Source organism: Protomyctophum bolini (genome assembly GCF_963924005.1).
Source record: "Protomyctophum bolini genome assembly, chromosome: 21".
Taxonomy (NCBI): Eukaryota; Metazoa; Chordata; class Actinopteri; order Myctophiformes; family Myctophidae; genus Protomyctophum; species Protomyctophum bolini.
In genome coordinates this window covers 9,270,371-9,292,870 of record NC_137882.1, presented here as the reverse complement: position 1 = coordinate 9,292,870, position 22,500 = coordinate 9,270,371, and the positions used below count along the sequence as shown (strand labels likewise).

At 43.5% G+C, this 22,500-nt stretch overlaps 3 protein-coding genes across 3 annotated transcripts; 2 read left to right on the top strand and 1 right to left on the bottom strand.

Moving 5' to 3' along the window:
* Positions 1-1,560: 1,560 nt before the first annotated feature.
* Positions 1,561-5,803, bottom strand: rpl21 (ribosomal protein L21). The gene is made up of 6 exons (XM_080793983.1): positions 5,731-5,803; positions 4,936-5,014; positions 4,243-4,304; positions 3,350-3,462; positions 2,610-2,760; positions 1,561-1,677 (listed from the first exon to the last, which is right to left on the bottom strand). Exons 2-6 carry the CDS (start codon positions 5,000-5,002, stop codon positions 1,588-1,590), a joined length of 483 nt encoding a protein of 160 aa, XP_080650109.1. The 5' UTR covers positions 5,003-5,014; positions 5,731-5,803; the 3' UTR covers positions 1,561-1,587.
* A 741-nt stretch (positions 5,804-6,544) lies between these two features.
* On the top strand, positions 6,545-14,230 carry usp12a (ubiquitin specific peptidase 12a). Its single transcript, XM_080793639.1, has 9 exons — positions 6,545-6,629; positions 8,024-8,104; positions 8,224-8,437; positions 9,387-9,622; positions 9,852-9,928; positions 10,066-10,149; positions 12,387-12,584; positions 12,967-13,045; positions 13,161-14,230. The coding sequence occupies exons 1-9, from the start codon at positions 6,582-6,584 to the stop codon at positions 13,260-13,262; spliced, it is 1,119 nt and encodes a 372-aa protein (XP_080649765.1). The 5' UTR covers positions 6,545-6,581; the 3' UTR covers positions 13,263-14,230.
* Positions 14,231-17,599: 3,369 nt separating this feature from the next.
* Positions 17,600-18,634, top strand: gpr12 (G protein-coupled receptor 12; the record flags this gene model as incomplete). The annotated part of the gene is made up of 1 exon (XM_080793399.1): positions 17,600-18,634. Exon 1 carries the CDS (start codon positions 17,603-17,605, stop codon positions 18,632-18,634), a length of 1,032 nt encoding a protein of 343 aa, XP_080649525.1. The 5' UTR covers positions 17,600-17,602.
* Between the last annotated feature and the right edge of the window lie 3,866 nt (positions 18,635-22,500).

Genomic DNA, 22,500 nt, shown 5'->3' with positions numbered 1-22,500 from the left:
CCAAGATTCAACCACCAATAGTAATCGATAACAAAGGCTTTGGTTGTCACGTACCTGTTGATTGATTGCACAGAATTTTGGTTTTTGAGTTTCCTATAGTATTATCTATTTGGGTTGTTGGGTACTTATTACTCTGCCCTGATAAGGCCTGTGTCTAGATTCCCTGACCTTTAGGCAGAGGGATATGAAACGTTGAGGGGTTCCACTGAAGCTTGTGCCTTTGTTTTGTTTTTTACCTGTAGAAAAATGAATCATCGTGATGTGATTGGATCATGTTCCCTAAACATGCTTTAGATACTGTCCAAGATTCTTTAATGCATATAGAATCATCACTATTATATACACACTGCCGCCCACACACACAGAGCTTCATTCTCCCACCTGCTGCTGCTATCTCTGTAAACCGGTCCTAATTGGTGTAAATATTGGGTAAAGTACCGAGGTGGGATGAGATAACCTATTTGTCACATACCCAGTCAGCCATTCAGCCTCCACTGATTAAACAGCAAATGTCAAGATAGCACAGGGGTGGTCACACACGATCTTTACATTGACAGCTCATACACAACAGTGCATATGGCTGGCTGATCAAATACATGAAGAAATATTTCTATTTAGAAGAAAACAGGACATTACATGCTTTATGAAAACAAATGTCTTCATGTCTATATGGTTCCCATATAGACATGGGATTCATGACCACAGATGCATCCATAAGACAGAAAAACTCCAAGGTTGATTTGAACAGCAGCACATTTTCATTGAGGGACTTAATCGTGGTGCATACTGACATCTAGTGGACACTGATAATTCTTACATCTCCCACTGACTTGGCAGTTGGCAAGTGTTCAGTCCTCAAAAAATGCGAACGCCTCAATTTTAGATTTCGTTGCAATATACAGTACATACCGATATGGTATATATCTGAAGAAGGCCACAGAAGCCGATAAGTTTGTTTGTTTTTTTACCCCGCCTTGGTAGTTTTTGGGGAGCTTTCAAAATGTGTGCTTAGTCTTTCTTTTGCAGTCTGTTCTTTTTTTGTTTCGAGCAACCGTTGAATTAACCTGGGATGCGTGTGCACCGCCTGACCAACATACAGTAAATCCCATTGATTACTTTATGTATTAATACAGCTACCAGTTGCTGCTAACTGCCATCTACTTCAATTACAGAACAAATTTAGCACTTAACCATGTGGGTATACCTCAGACCTACACTGCTACTGCAACAGTTACAGTACATCACATAATAAGATTACTGTACCCAACACCCGTATTGCATTTTCAGGGTCCTCCATCCCAAGCAACACTAGACATGGTATTGTTTTAGACAGACTACTCACTGTTTATCGTTGCAAAATAAAGCACTTACTTTCAGTGATCAGAGGAAAATAAGAAAGTAATAAGCTTATTAAAATAAACGAGTTAATTACCATAAGACTGGGAATTGGAAAACACAGGAAAATGAGAGGGCTGTGTATAACACATTTTATTTTAGCCAGCCGATTATATCATGAACTCAATAAGACTGGGAATCAACAACAGAGAACAAAGCAGAGGGTTGTGTACAAACAAATTTATTTCAGCCTTAAGCCATGAACTCATATGGAATGGGTTCCAGCACCTGTGGCACGTTGTTCTTGGTGGTGACGAAGTGGGCCTCACGAGGTGCCTGGGGCTGTAGAATAGACGGGGATAAAGATATCAACCAGTGATGTCAGAAATATTGAGAGCACTCGGGTCATTTAACTGCAATCCTGTGTTGTCACATTAAAGCTAATTTATACATCAATGTGCAATGCTTTTACTTGACAAAATGACAACTGACATTTTCAGTTTGAAATACTGTTTGCCGTCGTTTGAAGTTGAAAGGGTTGCGCACTAATGTATAGCCCAAGTTTTATAGTCTGAGTGCCATGAAACTACAGGGTATACATATTTTGTGAAGTACCATTAAGTAGATGCTCTATTCTTGTGATCAATTTTTGATTAAAAGCGATTTAATAAAAATAATTCAACACTCAGTATTTGCGTAAACTACAGTAAATGCAATACTGTAGGTGTAGCACAGTATCAGACAGATGTTCCATCTAGGGCAGTTTCTGCAAGGTTAGCAGCATGCAATTATTTTTTTTTATTCAAAACTTACATTTTCACATTCAAACTGGCAGTAATTTTTCATATTCGACTATAGGTTCCGATATGGAATATGCATTAACCCATTCTGGGCGGGAACCCCATTTGGTGTCTTACCCCCTCAGGCCGGGAACCCATTTTTGGGTTCTGTACAGTATGTACAGTATTCAAAAAATTGATGCTGCTATATAAATATTTGAAGTTTTTCAGAAAACTTAGGTCAGGCTTTAGAAGGCGTTTTTGTAATCTGCTTTAGGCCTCCCATTTTCCCCTAAAATCAGTCAGTTTTTTTGTGGCATGTGCCATCACCAAGTTAATAATTACATGATGTCAAAAGTGTTCAGTTTCATTTATTTTTATTCAAGCTTTATTTAACCAGTAAAAACCACGTTGAGACTAACGGAAGGTCTCCCATTCCTTCAAGTGAGAATGAGAGAGGGAGAACAAAGGCTAAACCATGGCATTGTGTCCTACCTGACGCTTCAGTTCCACCCAGCTGCCGTCCTTCTTGGCATCGAGCTTTCTTTTCTCGTTAGCCTTCACACGCTGCAGGAAGCTGTCCCTACTCTTCGAGTGCTTCACATGCTCAATGCGCACATTAATCCTCTTGGCCAGGATCTTGCCCCTGCAGGATGGAGAAATCAGATTAGCTCACAAACTCCCACAAGCAAAAGAAAGAGATTTTTTTGGACGATTGTTGTAGTCGAAATTGAATGAAATGGCATTTGCTGAAACAAAACGTTCTGAAAATGTGGAGCTTGGTATACGCTTTTTGTGGGAATCTAAATTACACAAATAGAGTAAACTAGTTAAGTAACATGTGATTTTCTTTATTTAGGCAAGTCAGTTTTGAAATTGATCATACATCAAACTGAAATTGAAACTTCATGATGCATTGAATAATTTCCTACATTATCAACCCATCAACTCAGACGGTTTCAATTTAGGATTCTTCGTGTTGCGTTTCTTATTTATTGCAGTTTTACTGCAGACTGTCTGTAAGTGTGGCCTCATTGCAACCCCAGTTCCAACATCAGTTAGGCTCGAGTGCTTAAGGACAAATGCTATGCCCCACAAGAATGACCACTGGAGGACATAGACAGCCCTGGTGGTAAAGTGAAGATGGGGGTTCTAATCCATCTATGTGAATCAAACATTAGCTATATGCAAGCACCAATATACAACACAGAAATTTAAATATATGTTTTACTTACTTGATCTGCTTGTTGACAATGACACCCAGAGCATGTTGGGTAACATTGTAAACACGTCCTGTTTTGCCGTGGTAGCACTTGTGAGGCATTCCCTTCTGAATGGTACCGGTGCCCTGGAGTCACAGAAATGTTTGACAAAATGTCAGTATGCATTTCATTTATTCTACATAGTGGAGGAACTTTGGGAGAGATAAGGGTGATTTCACACCAATTCGTCTAAAGGCGCCAATTTTGCAGATGTAGCCCAAGGCACGCTCTAATAATTTCAATCTCAAACTAGGAAGTTTTCATGATTCTGAATCCATTCCAAGCATTAGTTTTGCACGAAAAACACTGTGCTAAATTCTGCCATAGCCACTTGCCCAAATTGTGAAGACCTCCTCACATTTGGGATGCCATTTTTAGCCCAAGAACGCCCTAGCTAAATCATTAGAGCATGCCCTGGGCTACATCTGTGCAAAATGTGGCGCTTTTACACGAATTAGGGCGAAATATCCCCAAGCGCCTGCACTAGCAATCGTGAGCTCAACATAAAGCCTACAAGTGAAATAAAGCACATCACGATTTGCCAAGTCAGATAAAGACACACTATACAGGAGATGTTAGATGTGTCTGCGTCTCTTGTCACCATCTGTGATAAACCATTAAACACCTTTTCCCTGAACATCACATAAGCAAAGTTGATGACTTAATATGGTGTAATGTTTTGATGAATATCAAACATATTAAGGACTATAGTAGAACTTATCATGAATGTTACATGGGTTTCATTTACTCGAGCTTGATATACATTATATCCATCAAATGGTTAGATTTTTCTTTTTAATGACGACTCATATTATGTACCAAGACCCATTACATAAAAACTAACACAAGCGCCATTACAGTCTTACCTTGATGTCAACGATATCACCCTTCTTGTAGATGCGCATGTATGTGGACAACGGAATAGGGCCTGTAAGAGATCCAACGTTAGTAACAAGTAACAACCCAATGTTATGTGCAACCCATAGACTGTAAAAAATATGGACAAAGCGTTCCCCGGGTCTAACATGGACGTAAAATGAAGCCTGTAATTCCTTGCACTGTAAGTCGCCATATTTCTAGATCTGTTTGGGCCCAGCTGGCCATTGGCTGGCTCCGTTTGGGCCCAGCTGGCCATTGGCTGGCCCAGACAACGAGGTGGGACTTCCCCCCCCCCCCCTTACTCTTCGTTGTTTTTTATTTTGACTGAACGGGGGTGGCTCCCGATCATAGACTGTAACGGTAGCCACGGCCCTCAGAACATACACGACTTTATGGTATTTTTATTTTTATAAATGGGACCATAATTTTCCAAAAAGAATATTATGACATGAGAAATGAGACTTTAAACTAGTGACTGGAAGCAGAAAGTATTCATGACCATGTTTATTAAGGTAATACAGTCTAGGTTTTTTTGGGCCCAATGACAGCGCCACAACAGGCCATTATATGAACTTTCAGGAAGTCCCAATTTCCTTAGTGGCTTCACGAAATATCTGTCTGACTGCCCCCCTGGTGCAACCTAGATAACTGTTATTTTTAATTAAATTACAAAGACTCACCATGTTTGCGGAACTTCCTGGCAAACATGTACCGGGTCCCCCTCCTCTTGCCTCTGGTGTTCGTCATGATGCCTGATCACTAAGGAAGAAGACATGCCAGGTCATTTCACATGATACATACAGCACATGTGTTTTTATTTTATTTTTTATAATCATCAGTAGGCCAATATAAATATACTAAATACAAATTTAGACACCAATCAGTCCGTTTCAAATGTAGTCCTACACCTGCCATATTGGGGCCAAACACAGGTGTTGCCATTTGTCTGAACAAGTATGGTTGGCGTAGAACTAATTAATTTGTTTGCATAGGTTTGGTCCCCAACATGGCAGATGTAGGATATACATTTGAACTCAAAATGAAAAGATTCCGTGTAGTTGAAATTAGCTGCATTCGGTGGTGGCAGTAATGACGACACGTACATAACATTACACAATGATAATTGATAATGACTCCTTATCATAGACAATACGCGGTACAGAGCCGAAGATAACGTTCCCCATTAAATCCGTGAGTTACTTGCAAACCAGAGGGTTTAATTATGAGGTTGTCGAGATAGAAATGGAACTTGTGTTGTCTTTTCCATTGGATTAGCTTGCTAGGCCCACATGTGGAACCACGATGCAGCTCCCGGACAGTTCTACGGGCATTGTGTCTCTTTTAGACTCACTGAGAGGTTCATTACACAACTACGAGGAAAACTTATAATTGCAGTGTGTGTATCGGTGCAATTAGGTTCGAATATTGTGGTAAAATAAAGTGAAAAAGATGTTTAAGCACAGAGAACATCTTACCCCCGTTTGCTTACAAGATGGCGGGTACGGCGGAAAGAGGGAGCGTAGGACCCCAGACTCCGCCTTGTAAATTTTAGGATCCAGGCAGACCACGATAGTGCCTGAATTAAATGGGTGTTTCCCGGGGTTCAGATTTTTATTTATTTATCTACCTGCAAAAATGTACAACAAATGGAAGCTATAGTTTTGTCGGTGCCCTTTCGATGTACTCTTTTTCTGTAGTGGATATATATTATTAATTGTATGGAGCTGTTAGTTGATGTCGAACGTTTATTTGTATCCAGACTAGTATGCACTGCGGAGAGTAGCTAAAATGTATGGGATTCTAAAACTAAATCGACTTCCGTTACAACGGGATTACGAATACATCTCTGCTAGCCAATGCCTTTTTATGCGTGATTTACTGAACAATATTATTTCATTTAGATAGACAGTAGTATAATAGGCTGCCTATAGATCAACGCAGTATAACAGGGTTTCTAGTTCTACAAATCATTGCAGAATAACTGCCAGCTCTGGATGGAGCATAAAGACTGAGACTCCAAGGAGAGATCAGTGACGTCACGAACAATCAGACGTGTGTAGCCCCGGTGTAGCCTGTTGTTTCAAGGTCGGAATCCAATTTTGCTGCACAACCTCGAAGCAAATGACGTACTTTCGACTTTTCCATTGTTTTCAGATGCATACGTCTATTGTTGTCGAGAGAAAGGGTCACGCGACAACTAGGGGCATCTTGCGGTCCATGGCCCCACGTGACGCTTAGTAATGACGTAATCTGTCTATCCTTGGTATCTTCACTCTAGTTCCAACCTCGCCTACGCGTTGATTGGGTGGAAGATGGCGCTAGCCGAATGGAAATCCTAATGACAGTCTCCAAATTTGCCTCTTTTTGTACCATGGTGAGTACGTGGGATTCGTGCATGTTTATAGACAAGACTTTATGTTGACGTGATTGCCGCGACTTGATTGTCGAGTGTAGTTGGGGACAGTTAAATGAAAAATCCCGTTAAGCTGTTGACGCTATGCTAGCCCAGCAGTTTCCAATCAGCAACCACCCACTCTGATCTGCTCTGTACTGTAGACACTACTAGACCGTGTTAATGGGCGATCAGCTCATTGATGATGGACTATTCTCATTGTATCGATCTCACGTAACCACCTAACTAATCCGAGTATTAAAATAGCCCTGCTTGGTGCAACAGCGTGACCGTGCACGGTGACGGACGTGCACCTGCTGCAGCTGTGCTGTGTGAGCAACACAGCTAAACGAAACTAGCAACCGGAGTTGGCTAATGTGCGTGCATTTACTTTCCCAACAGCTGGAAGCAGCAGGAACACACATCTGGGTTGGATAGATGTTGAGCCAGCGTTGTTATTTTACATGATATGTATTTTAGAGTCGGAGTTTAAAACAGCTGGATTTGAATTAGCAGCATTTCACAAGGCAAGCTAAGGTTACAACAAGCGCAACCAATGACGACATGGTTAGCTGCGCAGTTATGGACAGTGAACACGTTCCAGGCTAATTTCTGCTGTCTGTATAATGACAGCTATGGACGTTGAATCATTGAATGTTTTAAAGTAAATCATACACCCATGGATATGCAGTGTTCAACGCATCCATTAAATGATTTGCTTTTTATTCTTAACCATAGAAAGGTGTTGCCTCCACCCTGTTTGTCTGACTACCTGAAAATGTGTAAACCTGTCTGGGTTATAAATATGGATCAGCCAAGTTGAAGTGACACTTTACTTTCCATCAGAAATATATTTTAGTTGTCAAATAAAGTAAAGAAGCCAGTGGACAACTGTACATTATAGCAAAAATAATGTGGATGCACAATAAGTACCATTAATACCATCATCAGGTATCTCAATCTGGATGCACAATTAAGTACCATTAATACCATCATCAGTTATCTCAATCTGGATGCACAATTAAGTACCATTAATACCTTCATCAGTTATCTAGTTTTTAATTATTTTGACCTCCTTTCTTCTCCACTCCTTAATGTGTGTGGCCTCGCCTGCCAACGAGAAGCATCTCTGTCCTACTCCCATTCAACACCCCTGCTGACGTTTAACTGGGGCAGCCATGCCCTCTGCCACCCGGCTGCCCCAGTTACCTGATTTTGTGTGCCCTCAACAGTAGATGACCTTGAGAATGTTAATCGTTGGCCTGCCTATTTATTTCTTATGATTCTGGTCCTGTATTAAGTTCAGTGATTGTATTATATGTTTAATGTAGAGAATGGTGTATCATCAACAACTCCTGGAATTGTTTTTTCTTCAGGGCGCCAATGCCTCTGCTCTGGAGAAAGAAATTGGCTCCGAGCAGTTTCCTGTCAATGAGCACTACTTTGGCCTCGTTAATGTAAGTGAATTATATACTTACAAGCTTTAGTGTTCCCGCTTAGCGTGTGTCAGTCTTAATTGACATGTGCACTTGATTAGTCTGCTGACCTCTGAAGTCTTTTCTGGTGCTCTTCTCAGTTCGGGAACACCTGCTACTGTAACTCGGTGCTGCAGGCTCTGTACTTCTGCCGGCCATTCCGCGAGAAGATCCTGGCATACCGCAGTCAGCCAAGACGCAAGGAGAACCTGCTCACCTGCCTGGCTGACCTTTTCCACAGCATCGCCAACCAGAAAAGGAAGGTGGGCGTCATACCGCCCAAGAAGTTCATCACCCGGCTACGCAAAGAAAATGGTGAGACATATACTGAGGCAAAGGGTTGTAGTTTTAAGATATAGTCAATGAAAAAGAGAGACATGAAGAAGACAACTTGCGGTGGCAACAATAATGTACTTCAGCAGAAATGCATGGGACAGGTCTTTAACTTCTTTGCCTTTGTGTTGTCTCTTGGCAGAGTGTCTAATTCTGCTGATTATACACTCTGCATGTCATATGCAAGAGAGGAAACACCTCTGGGCTCAGGAAGTACAAGTTTCATCTCACTTTCTTCCTCTGCAGAGCTGTTTCGTGAAGATTAATGCTATTCCCTAACAAATTATGCAAACAACACTCATCATTGTGATTGTGATGAACAGTGAGGCTCGTGTGGCACGCAAAAACAAGCTGCTAGGAAAGCGGAGATTTATTGATATCAAAACAGGCTCCACAGGCTCCGCAGGCTGGGATGCGTCTGTTGAGCAACATTCAATGTAATTTCCGGTTGGGACGTCATCGAAAATGTTCCCCCCCCATTTTAGCCGATGAGACCGAAATTCTTAAAACGTGAATAACTCTTGATCTAAAATCATTCCGTCCAATTCTAAGCAAAGATTATGTGTTAGAATTAGATGGTCCATCGCGGTCCCGTCGCTATAGTCGCTACTTCAGCTACATCCGGGATAGCACCTGGTGTGTCGCTAAATGTGCTCCGTCGCTATAAATCGATGTGCGCTCTGATTTAATTATCCTTAACAGTTTGCAGATTGGGTACAGTTCAAGAAAAGTACAGGTCAATACAAAAAATGCACTAAGACTTTTACATAAGGGTCATCAATAATCTATAATCTATAATGTCTGGATGCAGTAAGTTCCAGATCTGGACTGGTTACTCGCTGTTTCTATCTGAGCGCAGTTTGACAGCTATGGAAGAATGCCTGAACTAACTAACTCTCCCTCTCACTTTGTTATTGTCTTTCTTTCTCAGAGCTGTTTGATAACTACATGCAGCAGGATGCCCACGAGTTCCTAAACTATCTGCTGAACACCATCGCTGACCTTCTGCAGGAGGAGCGGAAGCAGGACAAGACCAATGGCCGCGTGGCAAATGGCACGTTGGATTCCCAGAACAACAATAGCAATGCCACTCCTGCGCCCACCTGGGTTCACGAGATCTTCCAAGGCACACTGACCAACGAGACACGCTGCCTCACCTGTGAAACAGTGAGACAGACCCCTTTTCATGTTGGCATCTCATTAGCATTAAACTCTATATTATGTGTTTTTGTGTGTGCATGTTTTGGATCTTTGCTGTGCACTGCGCACAACACAAGATGCTTTTCAACCTCTTCCTAAATCATGTCGATGTGCTCTGGTTCGACAGATGTTGTTTGAGTTGTTGGGATTTTGTTTAACATACGGTAGTTTGACGTCAATCAACTTTTGTGCTCAGATAAGCAGCAAAGATGAGGATTTTCTGGACCTGTCAGTGGATGTAGAACAGAATACCTCGATAACCCACTGTCTCAGGTAAGATACGCAAATGCCTCTGCGTAATGTAGATGGAAGTCATGCACCATGCCAGTGCTTGATATGCATATTTATTTAGACCCTGGCTGGCTGACTCAAGCTTGCATATTGACAGACATATTATCTTCTCCATCCAGAGGTTTCAGTAACACAGAGACACTGTGCAGTGAATACAAGTACTACTGTGAAGAATGTAGAAGCAAACAGGAGGCACACAAAAGGTCAGTCTATTTTCTTTTAATAAATAAATTGTGCCGTGAATATGCTTTAATAGCAAAATAATCTGCAATCGGCTATTATGTAAAATAGGGTTGAAACTTGAAAGTGCTTAAGTCTTGTGTCTGGGTTTTATTCATATTTAACCAATGAAAAGTATTAACAAGAGCTTGTCTAAAGCCCCATTCAGACCGAAGAAGCTGCTTTAAAAAGCAGAAGCAGAAATCTAAAAGACGCAGCTTTTTTTTGAGAAAGTGGGCGTGTACAAGGTACCTGTCACTCAAGCTGCCTGGACTGGCTGTCTGGCTTTGAGACGAGAGACGGGCAGTTTGAGCAGATGCGCATTTGAAAGTCTAAAATGTAAAATAGCGACTGTAGAGGAGACATAATTATATATTTAGTTACATCATAACCTATGTATCGATGAATAAATAATATAATCTTGGTAAACTTGTTTGTAAATAACCGAACGGACGGGATCTCAATCCTCCGTCTTCAGTGCTCATGTCTCCCCCCCCACTCCGCTCTCGTCTCCCCCAGGCCACGAGCGAAACCCTCCGGGCATTGTTTTAAATGGCGGCTCTGTATGTAATGTTAATGTTGATTTAGAAAGAGCATACCGTAGAAATACAATTGTATGTATCCAGCACGTCGTAAAAGCAATTAAAACAGCTTATGTTTACGTGCGATTTCCGGACATTCAGTCCCAAGTCTCCCGTGGAAGGGAGCTCCTATCTCGGCGCTGTCTGAAATGATTCCCTCAAATAAATATATGCGATTGGTTTATCGATTCAGAACGCAGCAAACCAATCACAAAACATGGGCAACATATTGCATAAATAGAGGGGGTACATACAACTGATATAAAGGCTATTAATTATTTTTTAAAGGTATGATTCACGGTGCCCACGTTTCAACAATCAACATACAATGCAGCGACACACACACACACACACACGAAAGTGGACCGACTTCTGGACCCTGTGGCCCGGCCCGCGGAGGACCCCCTAAGTTGAGACTGGGTGTCGAGGAGCGTACACCAGTGGTCAACGCCCTGTGCTCAGGGCGAGGTCCCGCGACAAGGGCAATTAATTTTAGTGCGAGGAAACGTCCCGCAAATCGTCTCCGAGCACAGCTCTCCTCGGCGTTCCAGTACTGGGGACTACTGTACTGTGTACTGTGTGTGTGTGTGTGTGTGTGTGTGTGTGTGTGTGGGGGGGGGGGGGGGGGGTACATACAACTGATATAAAGGCTATTAATTATTTATTTTAAAGGTATTGATTGACGGCGCAAAAGCTTCAACATACTACCGAGAGACACACGAGGATCGGCACAGAAACGCGCTGAGAGCGGGCTGCTGCTTCCCTCTTCTCGGGGAAGGTTTTGGCGAAAACTCCCGACACAACTATTGTTTAGTTGTTTGTCTATCTATCTATATCTGCTAATTTATCAACCGTGTGTGTGTGCACTGTTTAGTCCACAATCAGCGTCAGCGACGGATAGCGTTCCGGAGAGTTCAGTTCAGTAGTCCATCCATAGCTTCGATGAGAACCGGAGGGGGGGGTGAATGCACGATGACTTGTCCCCAGAAACGTGACACTCGCGACGGCACACGGAACACAACCTGTTTTCACCGCTTCGACAACTTGTTTCTCATATAAACTTTAATTTCTATCACAAAATATGCTATGGTCTTGCCAAATATCCATTCATATTTCATATACAGCCCATATTCAAAAAGTTTCTTTTTTAATGCGGACAATTGGGTCGGACAGCTTTCCAGAGGGTTTTCGGTTTTGTAAAATGAGCTCAACTCCGCCTCCTCAAACCACGCTGTGCTCTGATTGGCTACACGCAGATTTTTAAAGCTCCAGCTTTTAAAAGCTGCTTTAAAGTTAAGCTCCGGTGAGCAAAAAAAAAAGCAAAAACAAAAAAAAGCTATTCTTCCAGCTTTTAAACGCAGAAGCTGTTCAGCATAGAGATAACATGGGACCAAGAAGCAGAAGCTAGCTTCTGCTTCTTCGGTCTGAATGGGGCTTAAGAACTACACTGGTTTCGTTGGAACACAGATCATATTTTCAATATCCTATTTGAACATACAAGGCAAGGTTTCCCCCTGACACTTGACAGTGACGATGTTTAATTCCCTACACCTGCTGCTACTGGGCAGTTTACATCTATGTGAATGCTAAGTTAGATAGACACATGTGGTCATTCATGTGGTCCTCTCTTGTGTTTGTAGGATGCGTGTGAAGAAGCTCCCTATGATTCTCGCTCTGCACCTGAAGCGCTTCAAGTACATGGAGCAGCTGCAACGCTACACCAAGCTGTCATATCGCGTTGTCTTCCCGCTGGAGCTCCGCCTCTTCAACACCTCCGGAGACGCCACCAACCCCGAGAGGCTCTACGACCTCGTGGCCGTGGTGGTGCATTGTGGGAGGTGCGTGTGAGGCAGTGTACCTGAAGGCAATCGCAACATTTCACAAAAATATAGATTCTAAAAATGTCTTCTGCATCCTGACAGTTTTCTGAAAAAGCTATGTTTCTATGTCAGTGGTTCTTCGATTTTTCAAAAATAGCAGACCTACAAGCTCGTAGCGCGCCACTCGGTGGCGCGCTATGAGCTTGTAGATCTGCTATTAGCATAACTAAAGCATAACATAATGCTAACACCAAAAGGGGTTCCCGCCCAAAATGGGTTAACTATTTGTAACTAGATTGTGTGATTTGTTAGTGATCTGTCATTCAGGACAAGGTTGTTGAAAAGGAAAGGCTAATGGTTACTTTCCACCTTCTAATTAACTTTTATTTATTTATTCCAGTGGTCCAAATAGGGGTCACTATATTGCCATTGTAAAGAGTCATGACTTCTGGCTGCTATTTGACGACGATATTGTAGAGGTGAGTCACAGCATGATCACATTTCTATTACAATAATGTGTATTTTGTGTGTGACATTTCTACTCATGTTATTCGATCCACTAACTAATCCATCGGATGTCTTCACGCCCTGTAGAAAATTGATGCCCAGGCCATAGAGGAGTTCTACGGTCTCACTTCGGAGATCTCCAAGAATTCTGAATCGGGCTACATCCTCTTCTACCAGTCCAGGGACTGAGAAACGCCTTTCCACAAGGCGACCGGGAGTAAAGCTCTGCCCCCCCACCCCCTGCCCCCTCCACCACTGGGAGTAGTGGACTATACATACCCTGCCCGCTGCACAGCTGTACTTCATAACTGTGCTTTTTTTTTTTTACCAACACAGTGCCGCAGCTCAGCCTCAGAACTTCCCCCTGAATGCCCACCGTCCCTCTCTGTTTTTTTTTTCCTGCCCTCTTCTCCTTCTTCATCTCTGGCTGGATGCTGCTGTTGCTGCAGGGACAAATGAGCTGTAGTGATTTAACGAATGAACGTTGTATTGAGATTGTTTTTAGGGGGAGTTAATAATGCATTAAATGAGGGTTGTACAGAGGTTCGTTTAGGTTGTACGAGTGGCGCTTGCTGGTTTTTGCATTGGGTGTTGGGTGAATGGGTATTTAATGATATGATATATAACATTGGCCCTGGTGTCTTCCCCCCTATCACACTGTAATGCCCGATTTATACTTGGTTGAGTGCAGGCTGTGAGCTTGTAGATCTGCTATTTTCCCTGCACGAAACGAAGTAGAAATCGGTCATAACTCTGCAATGTCTTCTTGGCGTAAGCCACCTTTAGGACTGGATAGGAGGGAGGGAGGGTGTCCCAACCTTGGGGCACACCAGATTGTGTATTTCTACAGTGTACAGAATGGTATTTGTATAAATATTACAAGAAGATAATATAGACCATGAGAAGTTGTATTGACACTATGGTGCACTTTTGATACCGTTTTGTAGGTGTTGGCAAGTTTAATGTAATTTATACTCCGTACATCGACGTCGGTTGCCAAAAAGACCAGATCTACAAGCTAAGTAGATGTTCGTTTTGGCAAGCGACACCCTTGCACAATGGAGTATCGATTAAGCTTAAGGGTTTGCTTGAAAAGGCCTGTTGTGAAGCGATCATTTTCTGTTTTAAAGAAAAATAAATAAAAGCTAATAAATTGCTGTGTGTGTGTGTTAGTGCTGCACAATGAATCGAAAAAAGATGGAGATCTAGATTCAGACACCTATGAGATCTAAATTTGAGCAAGAATCTAGTTGGCTGTACAATTCATTTTAGTTACTCTTGTGTTTTTTGCTACAAGAGAGACTTTAGGAGAGGTTAAATCAAGCTCTTTGAAGTTGTCTGTTTGAAGCCACAGTTTTTATTTGATTTATTTATTAGCTTACTGTGAGTCACAGCTGCACAGCAGCTATTCTTCCTGGAGTCTTAAACATATCATTACAACATTTCTTCCATATTACATACATTTACATACAATACAACACAAAACAACTCATCCATCTACTACATTTGATGACTAGCTCCACAGTACAATCAATATATCCCATTATAATGGGATATATAGTTGGCTCCAAATGCCACATTTTGAATGTAGTAATGTTCACTTTAGTTTGTTCAGCAACTAAAGAGAATGAAAGAAAATGAGAATCTAGTGAGAACCGTGATCTCAATTCTTGTGGGAGAAAATCCAGGTTAACATTAAGCAAGAATCGTGCTGTGTGTGCGCGCGCGCGCGTGTGCACATTTGCGCACCGATGACTCATACACTCAACATTGCCACCTAGTGGCTCGGTAGCCAAGCTTTACTTTGCAACAAGAAACAAAATCAATTTCAGACCCACCAGGTTCACCATAAAACAGCACGCTCACTGGATAATGCTTGTCTTGTCTCAGGCAGATGCAAGCATGGCCGTGCCAGCTAACAGATATTAGTTATATTCTTTAAAATCAGATCTCTTCTTCCTATGCCACATGCACTGGTGAACCATGTTCACGAAGATGGAGGATGGGAGAGTGACAGAAAGGGAGGGGGGGGGGGGGGGTGACACAGTTCATCATTATTGATTAATATACTGTTTATAGAACAGACAGGACAAAAATAGAAAGCCTTCACATGGGTCCGGGGCTTGTCTCTGCATCCTGCATGCATCTTATATTGGCATCCCACCCAGGAGCCAAACGCACGCACAGCAGGCTTCCAAACGTATTTACTAATCTGAAACGGAGCGAGCAGACATTTGCAGATAAGATGTGGATGTGCATCATAATCATTTGTTTCTATTTGACTCTTAACGCACGCACAGGCTTCCATTCATTATGGATTCATTCATTAATTGGAAACTGAGCGAGCAAACGTTTGCAGATAAAATGTGGGATTGACAGATTGTGCATTAATTTGTTTCCATTTGACTCAAATCAAACATTCAGCTCGCATGTCGGATAAAGGGTTTTAATATTTCCACAATCATCTTTCTTTGTATACAGGCTAATATGCAATTATGCATAAGACACCGGTATAGGCTATATGCCTGTCCTACATTATATGAGAACTGTCTCTACAAATGTGTCCTTGAGACGGCTGCGATGTGGCATTGAGCTGTTCCTAGGTGTGGTGGGCGGGGGTTTCAATCGCGGGCTCCTCGTCTCTTGGAGTCTGGCCCGTTTGGGACTCCATCACCACCACCACCACACACGCACATCTCTCCCTCCTCCCCCCTTGAGTCCTTGGCGTTGCTCAGCTCGCTGCTTCTTGCACAGCCGCAGTTCCACAGCGTTAAGACGCGCTCTGCTCCATCACTGCTGCTCCAGAGAACATCAACATCCAACGAGCTGCACCTCTGGCCCCTGGCGCTGCACCTGCCGCCATATCGTTATGAATAAGATGGAAATACGAGTCTGCCAATCCACCTAGACGGAATAAGCCTCACCTCACACAGTCAAGGTAGGCTAATGTATCTGGCGGCGAAATGGGATGAAAATGAATACATAGAAAGATTCCCGGCCATGCACAGGTTTGTGTTTTTGCAGCCTTTCGCTGACGTGGAACAACCGCTGAGTGTTTTTCCCATACAAGGTGCACTGCAAACCATGCATTAATAAGGACCATATGGCGGTTGCGACACATGAGGCTATATTTTCCATGACGGGTGCGGTTGGTATAGGCTATCCTTCCTATATGAATGAATGAGAAAGTACGCTTTAGTTTGTGACGGACTGCATGGAATATTATTGGCAAGACCGGTGAGAGGTTATTGATATCCGTTCTTCGTCAATCTGGCTGCTTGATGGTTTGCAGCTTTTCTTTTTTCTAATACCTATAATGTTGCCTATAATGACATAAAGCTATAAACTATATTTTACATTATTTTGAACCATTGACTATATAGCCTATTTTAAATTCTATGTTTGAGCCAGTGTTTAAGCCTATATGGGCCTATATGAAGCTGGCGCTAAATCCAAAAAGGCAAATTCAATCATCACAGATACTGTTTGGTGAGAGAAGAGAACAACACAATTTGTTTTATTTCACATTTAGTTTTCTTTCTTGCTTGCTCTCTATAGATAAATTGTCTATTTCTGGTTTAGCTTTGGTCAGTTACTTTCCTGTATGCCTTTATGGCAAAGTGAAGGATTGCCCGTGATCTTGTATAATGTAATAAATAATGTATTTGTTTTTGTGATACTAACTTTAGTTGGGCTAATGTTAACTGTAAATACAGCCCGCCACACACACACACACACACACACACACACACACACACACACACACACACACACACACACACACACACACACACACACACACACACACACACACACACACACACACACACACACGGGATACATGTGAGCAACCAAAATATCAAACAATACATAGGTTTCAGTGGTACTTTACCAACTTAGGAGAATAGAGGAAGACCTGGAGGCTGGAGATGCCGGCAAACACAGGAGAATGAGGGGGGGCCCAGGCCACCCCCTGTAGGGACGTCGAAGCTGTTTCCCCCCCCCTCCCCCCCTAACTTACAACCAACTATTACTAATAACGAAAACAAAGACTGCCGGTCATCCCCAGGCCAAACTAAAGTAAACTCAAAATAAGTAGTGACATGGTGTGGGACTGAGATGTTGCTGGGTCTGTGTCTGCCATGACACTGAGCTGGCTGGCTTTTATAGAGAGGGCTGCAGCAGAGGACAATTAGGGGAATCTGCTGCAGGTATGCCAGCCTGGGTGTGTCAGTCTGAGTGGGGAGGAGAGACAGAGAATTAGCACAGACAATGATTGAATGACTGAGTATGTGTGTGTGTGAGTGATGTCATGGCCACACGCAACACACATATCTTTCAGGGAGGGGGGTGTCTCGGAATGGATAAAATTAGTATCCCAACCAGACATTAAAATAGAATGTCAGTAGGTGTTTTTGTGTACATATCTGCACATGCGTCTTTGTGTTTGTGCGTGCGTGAATGTTATGTTCTTGCATGTATGCACGTTTATCTGTGCGTGTGTCTCTTATTTTCCAGACGGGGGCACCATGAGTGAGGATACATCCGTCACCCCCGGCTGGCTGAGCCCTGACTCCACGGCGTGGGCCAGCGGCGGTGGGGTTCTGATGGAGAACAACACCACCGGACTGGGAACGCTCGCCCCGGAGGAGATTCTCCCCCCCGGCCCGCTGCCCATGATGGTCAACCCCTGGGACATCGTGCTGTGCTCCTCCGGGACCCTCATAGCCTGCGAGAACGCCCTGGTGGTCCTGGTGATCTGGCAGAACCCCTCTCTCAGAGCGCCCATGTTCCTGTTGATCGGCAGCCTTGCGCTGGCCGACCTCCTCGCCGGACTGGGCCTGGTGCTGCACTTCACCTGTGCCTACCTGCTGCGCTCCGACTCCGCCCAGCTCCTGACTGTGGGCCTGGTGGTGGCGTCCTTCTCCGCCTCCGTCTTCAGCCTGCTGGCCATCACCATCGACCGCTACCTGTCGCTCTACTACGCCCTCACGTACAACTCGGAGCGCACGGCGGCGTTCACCTACACCATGCTGTTCCTGCTGTGGGGGCTGTCCCTGTGTCTGGGCCTGCTGCCCGTCACCGGGGTCAACTGCCTGGCGGAGGAGTCCACGTGCAGCGTGGTGCGGCCGCTCACCAAGAACAACGTGGCAGTGCTCTCCGTCTCCTTCCTCCTTCTCTTCGGCCTGATGCTGCAGCTCTACGTGCAGATCTGCAAGATCGTGATGCGCCACGCGCACCAGATCGCCCTCCAGCACCACTTTTTGGCTGCCACGCCCCACTACGTCACAACGAGGAAGGGTGTGTCCACCTTGGCCATCATCCTGGGCACCTTCGCCGCCTGTTGGATGCCGTTCACTGTCTACTCCCTCATAGCTGACTACACCTACCCTCCTCTCTACACGTATGCCACGCTGGTGCCTGCCACCTACAACTCCGTGATCAACCCGGTCATATATGCCTTCAGGAACCAGGAGATCCAGAAGGCATTGTGGCTGGTGTGCTGTGGCTGTGTGCCGGCCAGTGTGGCACAGCGGGCACGAACCCCCAGTGATGTCTGACCAAATAGACCCAGGTGGGGAGAGAGAGGTGCCCTAGAGGTTGGCTGTGCTCCTGCCTGGCTCTGTGTAGTGTCAAAGAGAGCAGCAGCAGTGAAGATGAAGCGTTGTGGCAGGGTTATTAATGTGGCCGTGGGCAGAGGTCAGCTTCGAAGGCGTTCCCAAGAGAGGCTATTTGGTTAATAATCCATAGCCCGTCTGGATGTAGGGCAGTCTGTTTTATTTATTGTGCTCACTGTCGCACAAGGTATCTCACTGTCTTCCCCAGCCATGGCTGCCACCAACCCGGTGACACCATCCCAGCTGGGCCACGCCCTGCCCGCTCTGCAGCGAGCGATAGATGTGTCCCGTGTTTAGGCAGCAGCTGTATATATAGAATGTTATATAGTTTATAGCACTGGAGCTATAGTGTTGATATGTGGTTTTCACACATGAGATGTGAGAGATAATTATTAGATGGTGCACTGTGCGTGCGTGTGTCCATGCGTAACTAAAGGCGCATGGTAGATTTAGAGGCTTGTGTGTGTGTGTGTGTGTGTGGTGTGTGTGTGTGTGTGTGTGTGTGTGTGTGTGTGTGTGTGTGTGTGTGTGTGTAATTGCATGGAAAGGACAGGGAGAGAGGAGAGAGAGAGAGCAGAGCTGGTGATAAAGATGCAGGCATTTCCCACAATGAGGCCTGTCTGAGTCTCCAGCGGCATCTCGTCTCGCTGCTGCACCCTGAACGTGCATCGAAAGCTAAACAACCACGGAGAGCTATAAATAGCCCCTGTGCCCTGCGTCCTCCACAGACGCCAAGAAAGAAATCAAGCTGGGGAGGAAGAAAGAGCCTCTCTTGGTCTTTCTTTCTCCTCACTGTATAATATATATATATATATATATATATATATATATATAATCGCTTTAATGTCCCCACCCTCCAGCGTCCAGCGTGTGTGAATGTGATTTTGTTCAGCTTGTAGACATACAGTATCTGAGAGGTTAATAATACCTCACAGAACAGAACTTGTGCCATTAAGCCCCCAATGCCTTTGTATTCTTTATAGCTTAATCGAATCAGAACCACCCAATAGACTAGAGTCTAATGATGAAACTAAGATATAGAACATTAGCTTTGTTTATGTGACAACATGTTCAAAAATCTTTCCTTATCAGAATGTTTTTGTATTTACTTTATTACCGAGCGTCAACTTTTGTCAAAACCCTTTCACCATTGTCTGCACTGCATGCTAGATTTGGATGTAATTTGCATGCAACAAGCACAGTTGCCACCTTTTGTCCCGTGCTGTGCAACGTGATAGGACACAGAGGCAACCAAAAGTATGATATGGTGTCAACACCCTAATACTTAATTTACATACATTTAAGAGCAACAATCATGACTTGTGGCAAAACCAATCACAAGAGCTGCCCTGTTTCCACATTAAGAGAAATAGTAACACTTTTTCACCATAATAGTACACATTCAGATCCCAGTTCCATCCCAACTCACATCTCTATGACTGAATGAGCCTAGTATACCTGAATACACATTTAAGAGGTATTGTTCTTCCAGCATTGCTTCAAGGAACTGTTGCAGACCACCCTTTTTTAATATATCTGACACCAGGCAACAATTACCAGCTGCACCGTGCTACGTACGCACTGTGCTGTATAGTGTACTAGTCTGTATGTAGTATACTAGTCTGCACGTACTAGTATCTCATAATTATTTTAGTCTGAAGTATTTTTCATTTGATTTGTCATTTGAGATGATCTGCCAGCCAATCCGTCCACGATTTAATTCATTCACTCATATCATATCAGCAATAACTAGCCTATAAGCGGTAGTTATTTTATAAATTTGAAGCAATACAGAGATAGCAATAACATGCATATTCTTACACCACATCTTCCTTCATAGCCGATGTACAACATGAACATAGACCATGTGAGTAAGTTATAGTTCCAGTTTGCTATGGCAAGCAGGCCCAACCAAGCGTTAATGATGATTTAGTCATATAGATCTGTAGAAATGGGAGGTGTGAAAATGACTAATTTGTCACAATAACACCACTGCCTCATATTATTTTCTGCATTGGGTCTTCCCAAATTGGGCTTTTATAATTTCTTATATCTGAATGGAATAATGAAACTTTGTTGCCTCTACCCTGTGATCATACAAACTGTGTCGTAAGCGAAAGTGTCTGTACGGGATGTTTTTTTTCTTCAATGTGTGTGTGTGTGTGTGTGTGTGTGTGTGTGTGTGTGTGCGTGCGTGCGTGTGTACGTGTGTACGTGTGTACATGCACAGGGTGGAAACAAGTCTGAGGAATAACCTCCTTCTGACATCCATGACCTTAGACTAGAGGATAATGTCTTCCTGTGCTTCTGAGAGAAGTGGTCTTGTTAAAGTGCGTTTGTCCCTGCCGCATGTTGAGCTTTGAGGAGACTCTGACTCTGACTCTCCACGTAGAATTCCAGCACTTCAAACCAAAGTGAATGGAACCATTTTACAGAACTGGAATCCTATAGCTCATCATTTGTCCTAAATTCTCTTCTACATCCTCGATATTTTTTATTCTCATTTCAATGAATCATGTGTGGTACAAACAGGAGTCCATAAGTGACCTCTGAATGATTTTTATGAGCTAAATTGGCTGCTCCCTAATGCAGAGCAAATGCTGCTTTCTTCCCTTCCTACCAGGCTTCTGCTTAATTTATACTCTGCAGTATGACGGTATGTGCCTTGCAGTGAAGAGATGTTCTTTTCAGTAAGTGACACAATCGTGCAAGTATAAATAGCTTTCATTCCCTGGAGTCGTCCAATGATCTGAAACAACTGGACAGATATTAGCATTTGAGCTCTTCTCGCAGAATGTGAGGTTTCCATCTCCCTTTAGACCATAAACCAAACCTAATTTATACATGATGAAGAATTAATGAGCAAATGTGCTAGAAAATGGATGATGTTGGCAGGGAAGCAAAGCAGCATTTGGTCGTATTGGAAACGTGGCCTATGTATGTTAACGTGTGAACAGTGTAACAGACTGAACCTAGTTGAGCAGGTCAGCCTGGAACATCACAAACCATCACAAACTCTTTATTACTTTACCTTTGGAGGGGGGAAAATCTATTTTGTTATATTCATTGAAAAGTTCTATTTTTTTCCACTAGTCTGACCTGATTCTTTTTGCATTCTGATGTTGTATTATACAGTGCTGTAAAGCCTTTTTCTGAATGTAGTAAATAATCAAGAAATGGTTTATTGGATATGCCTCTCCTCTGGACTAAAACGGTTTAGTAAATATGGCATGCTTTCTGAGGAGGACTTTATCCAGGGGTCTTCAACAAGGGGTCTGGGACCCCTAGGTGGTCCTCAGAGTTACTACATGGGGGCTGCTAAATCTTTGTGTGATGGGATTTTCTTTTGTACCTTAACCACTTATACTCTAGCATCCCTATTCTTTGGCCAAAAATAGCAGATCGGCTATTTTTGGCAAAGAGGTTTGGTGTAGATTGTAGATGGAAAGGAAGCTATAGTGACTACTTTACTCAGTTGGGGGAGAGTGCTGTAGGTAGGCTCTCCCTTGTGGAGTTCAGTCGGCTTGTGAGATCTCCCTCATACCAGCCTCCTCATGAACAGAGTGATTCCTCCTTCCTCACTCCTCCATTAGTTCAAACTGACTCACCAAACAGCTTGGGCGTCGGCTATTTAAAAGCTTCTGGTGATTGCCTTACCGGCTGCAGGTGCGTCCATGTCCAGGCTCCCATTGGCTGCAATACCTGTACAGGGTGATATACTCCCTCTATCACCTCCCCCAGCCTCATTCTGTGGGGAATAGGCCTGGCTGTTTCCCCTGGTTTGCCACAACGGTTTAAGTGGTTAAATG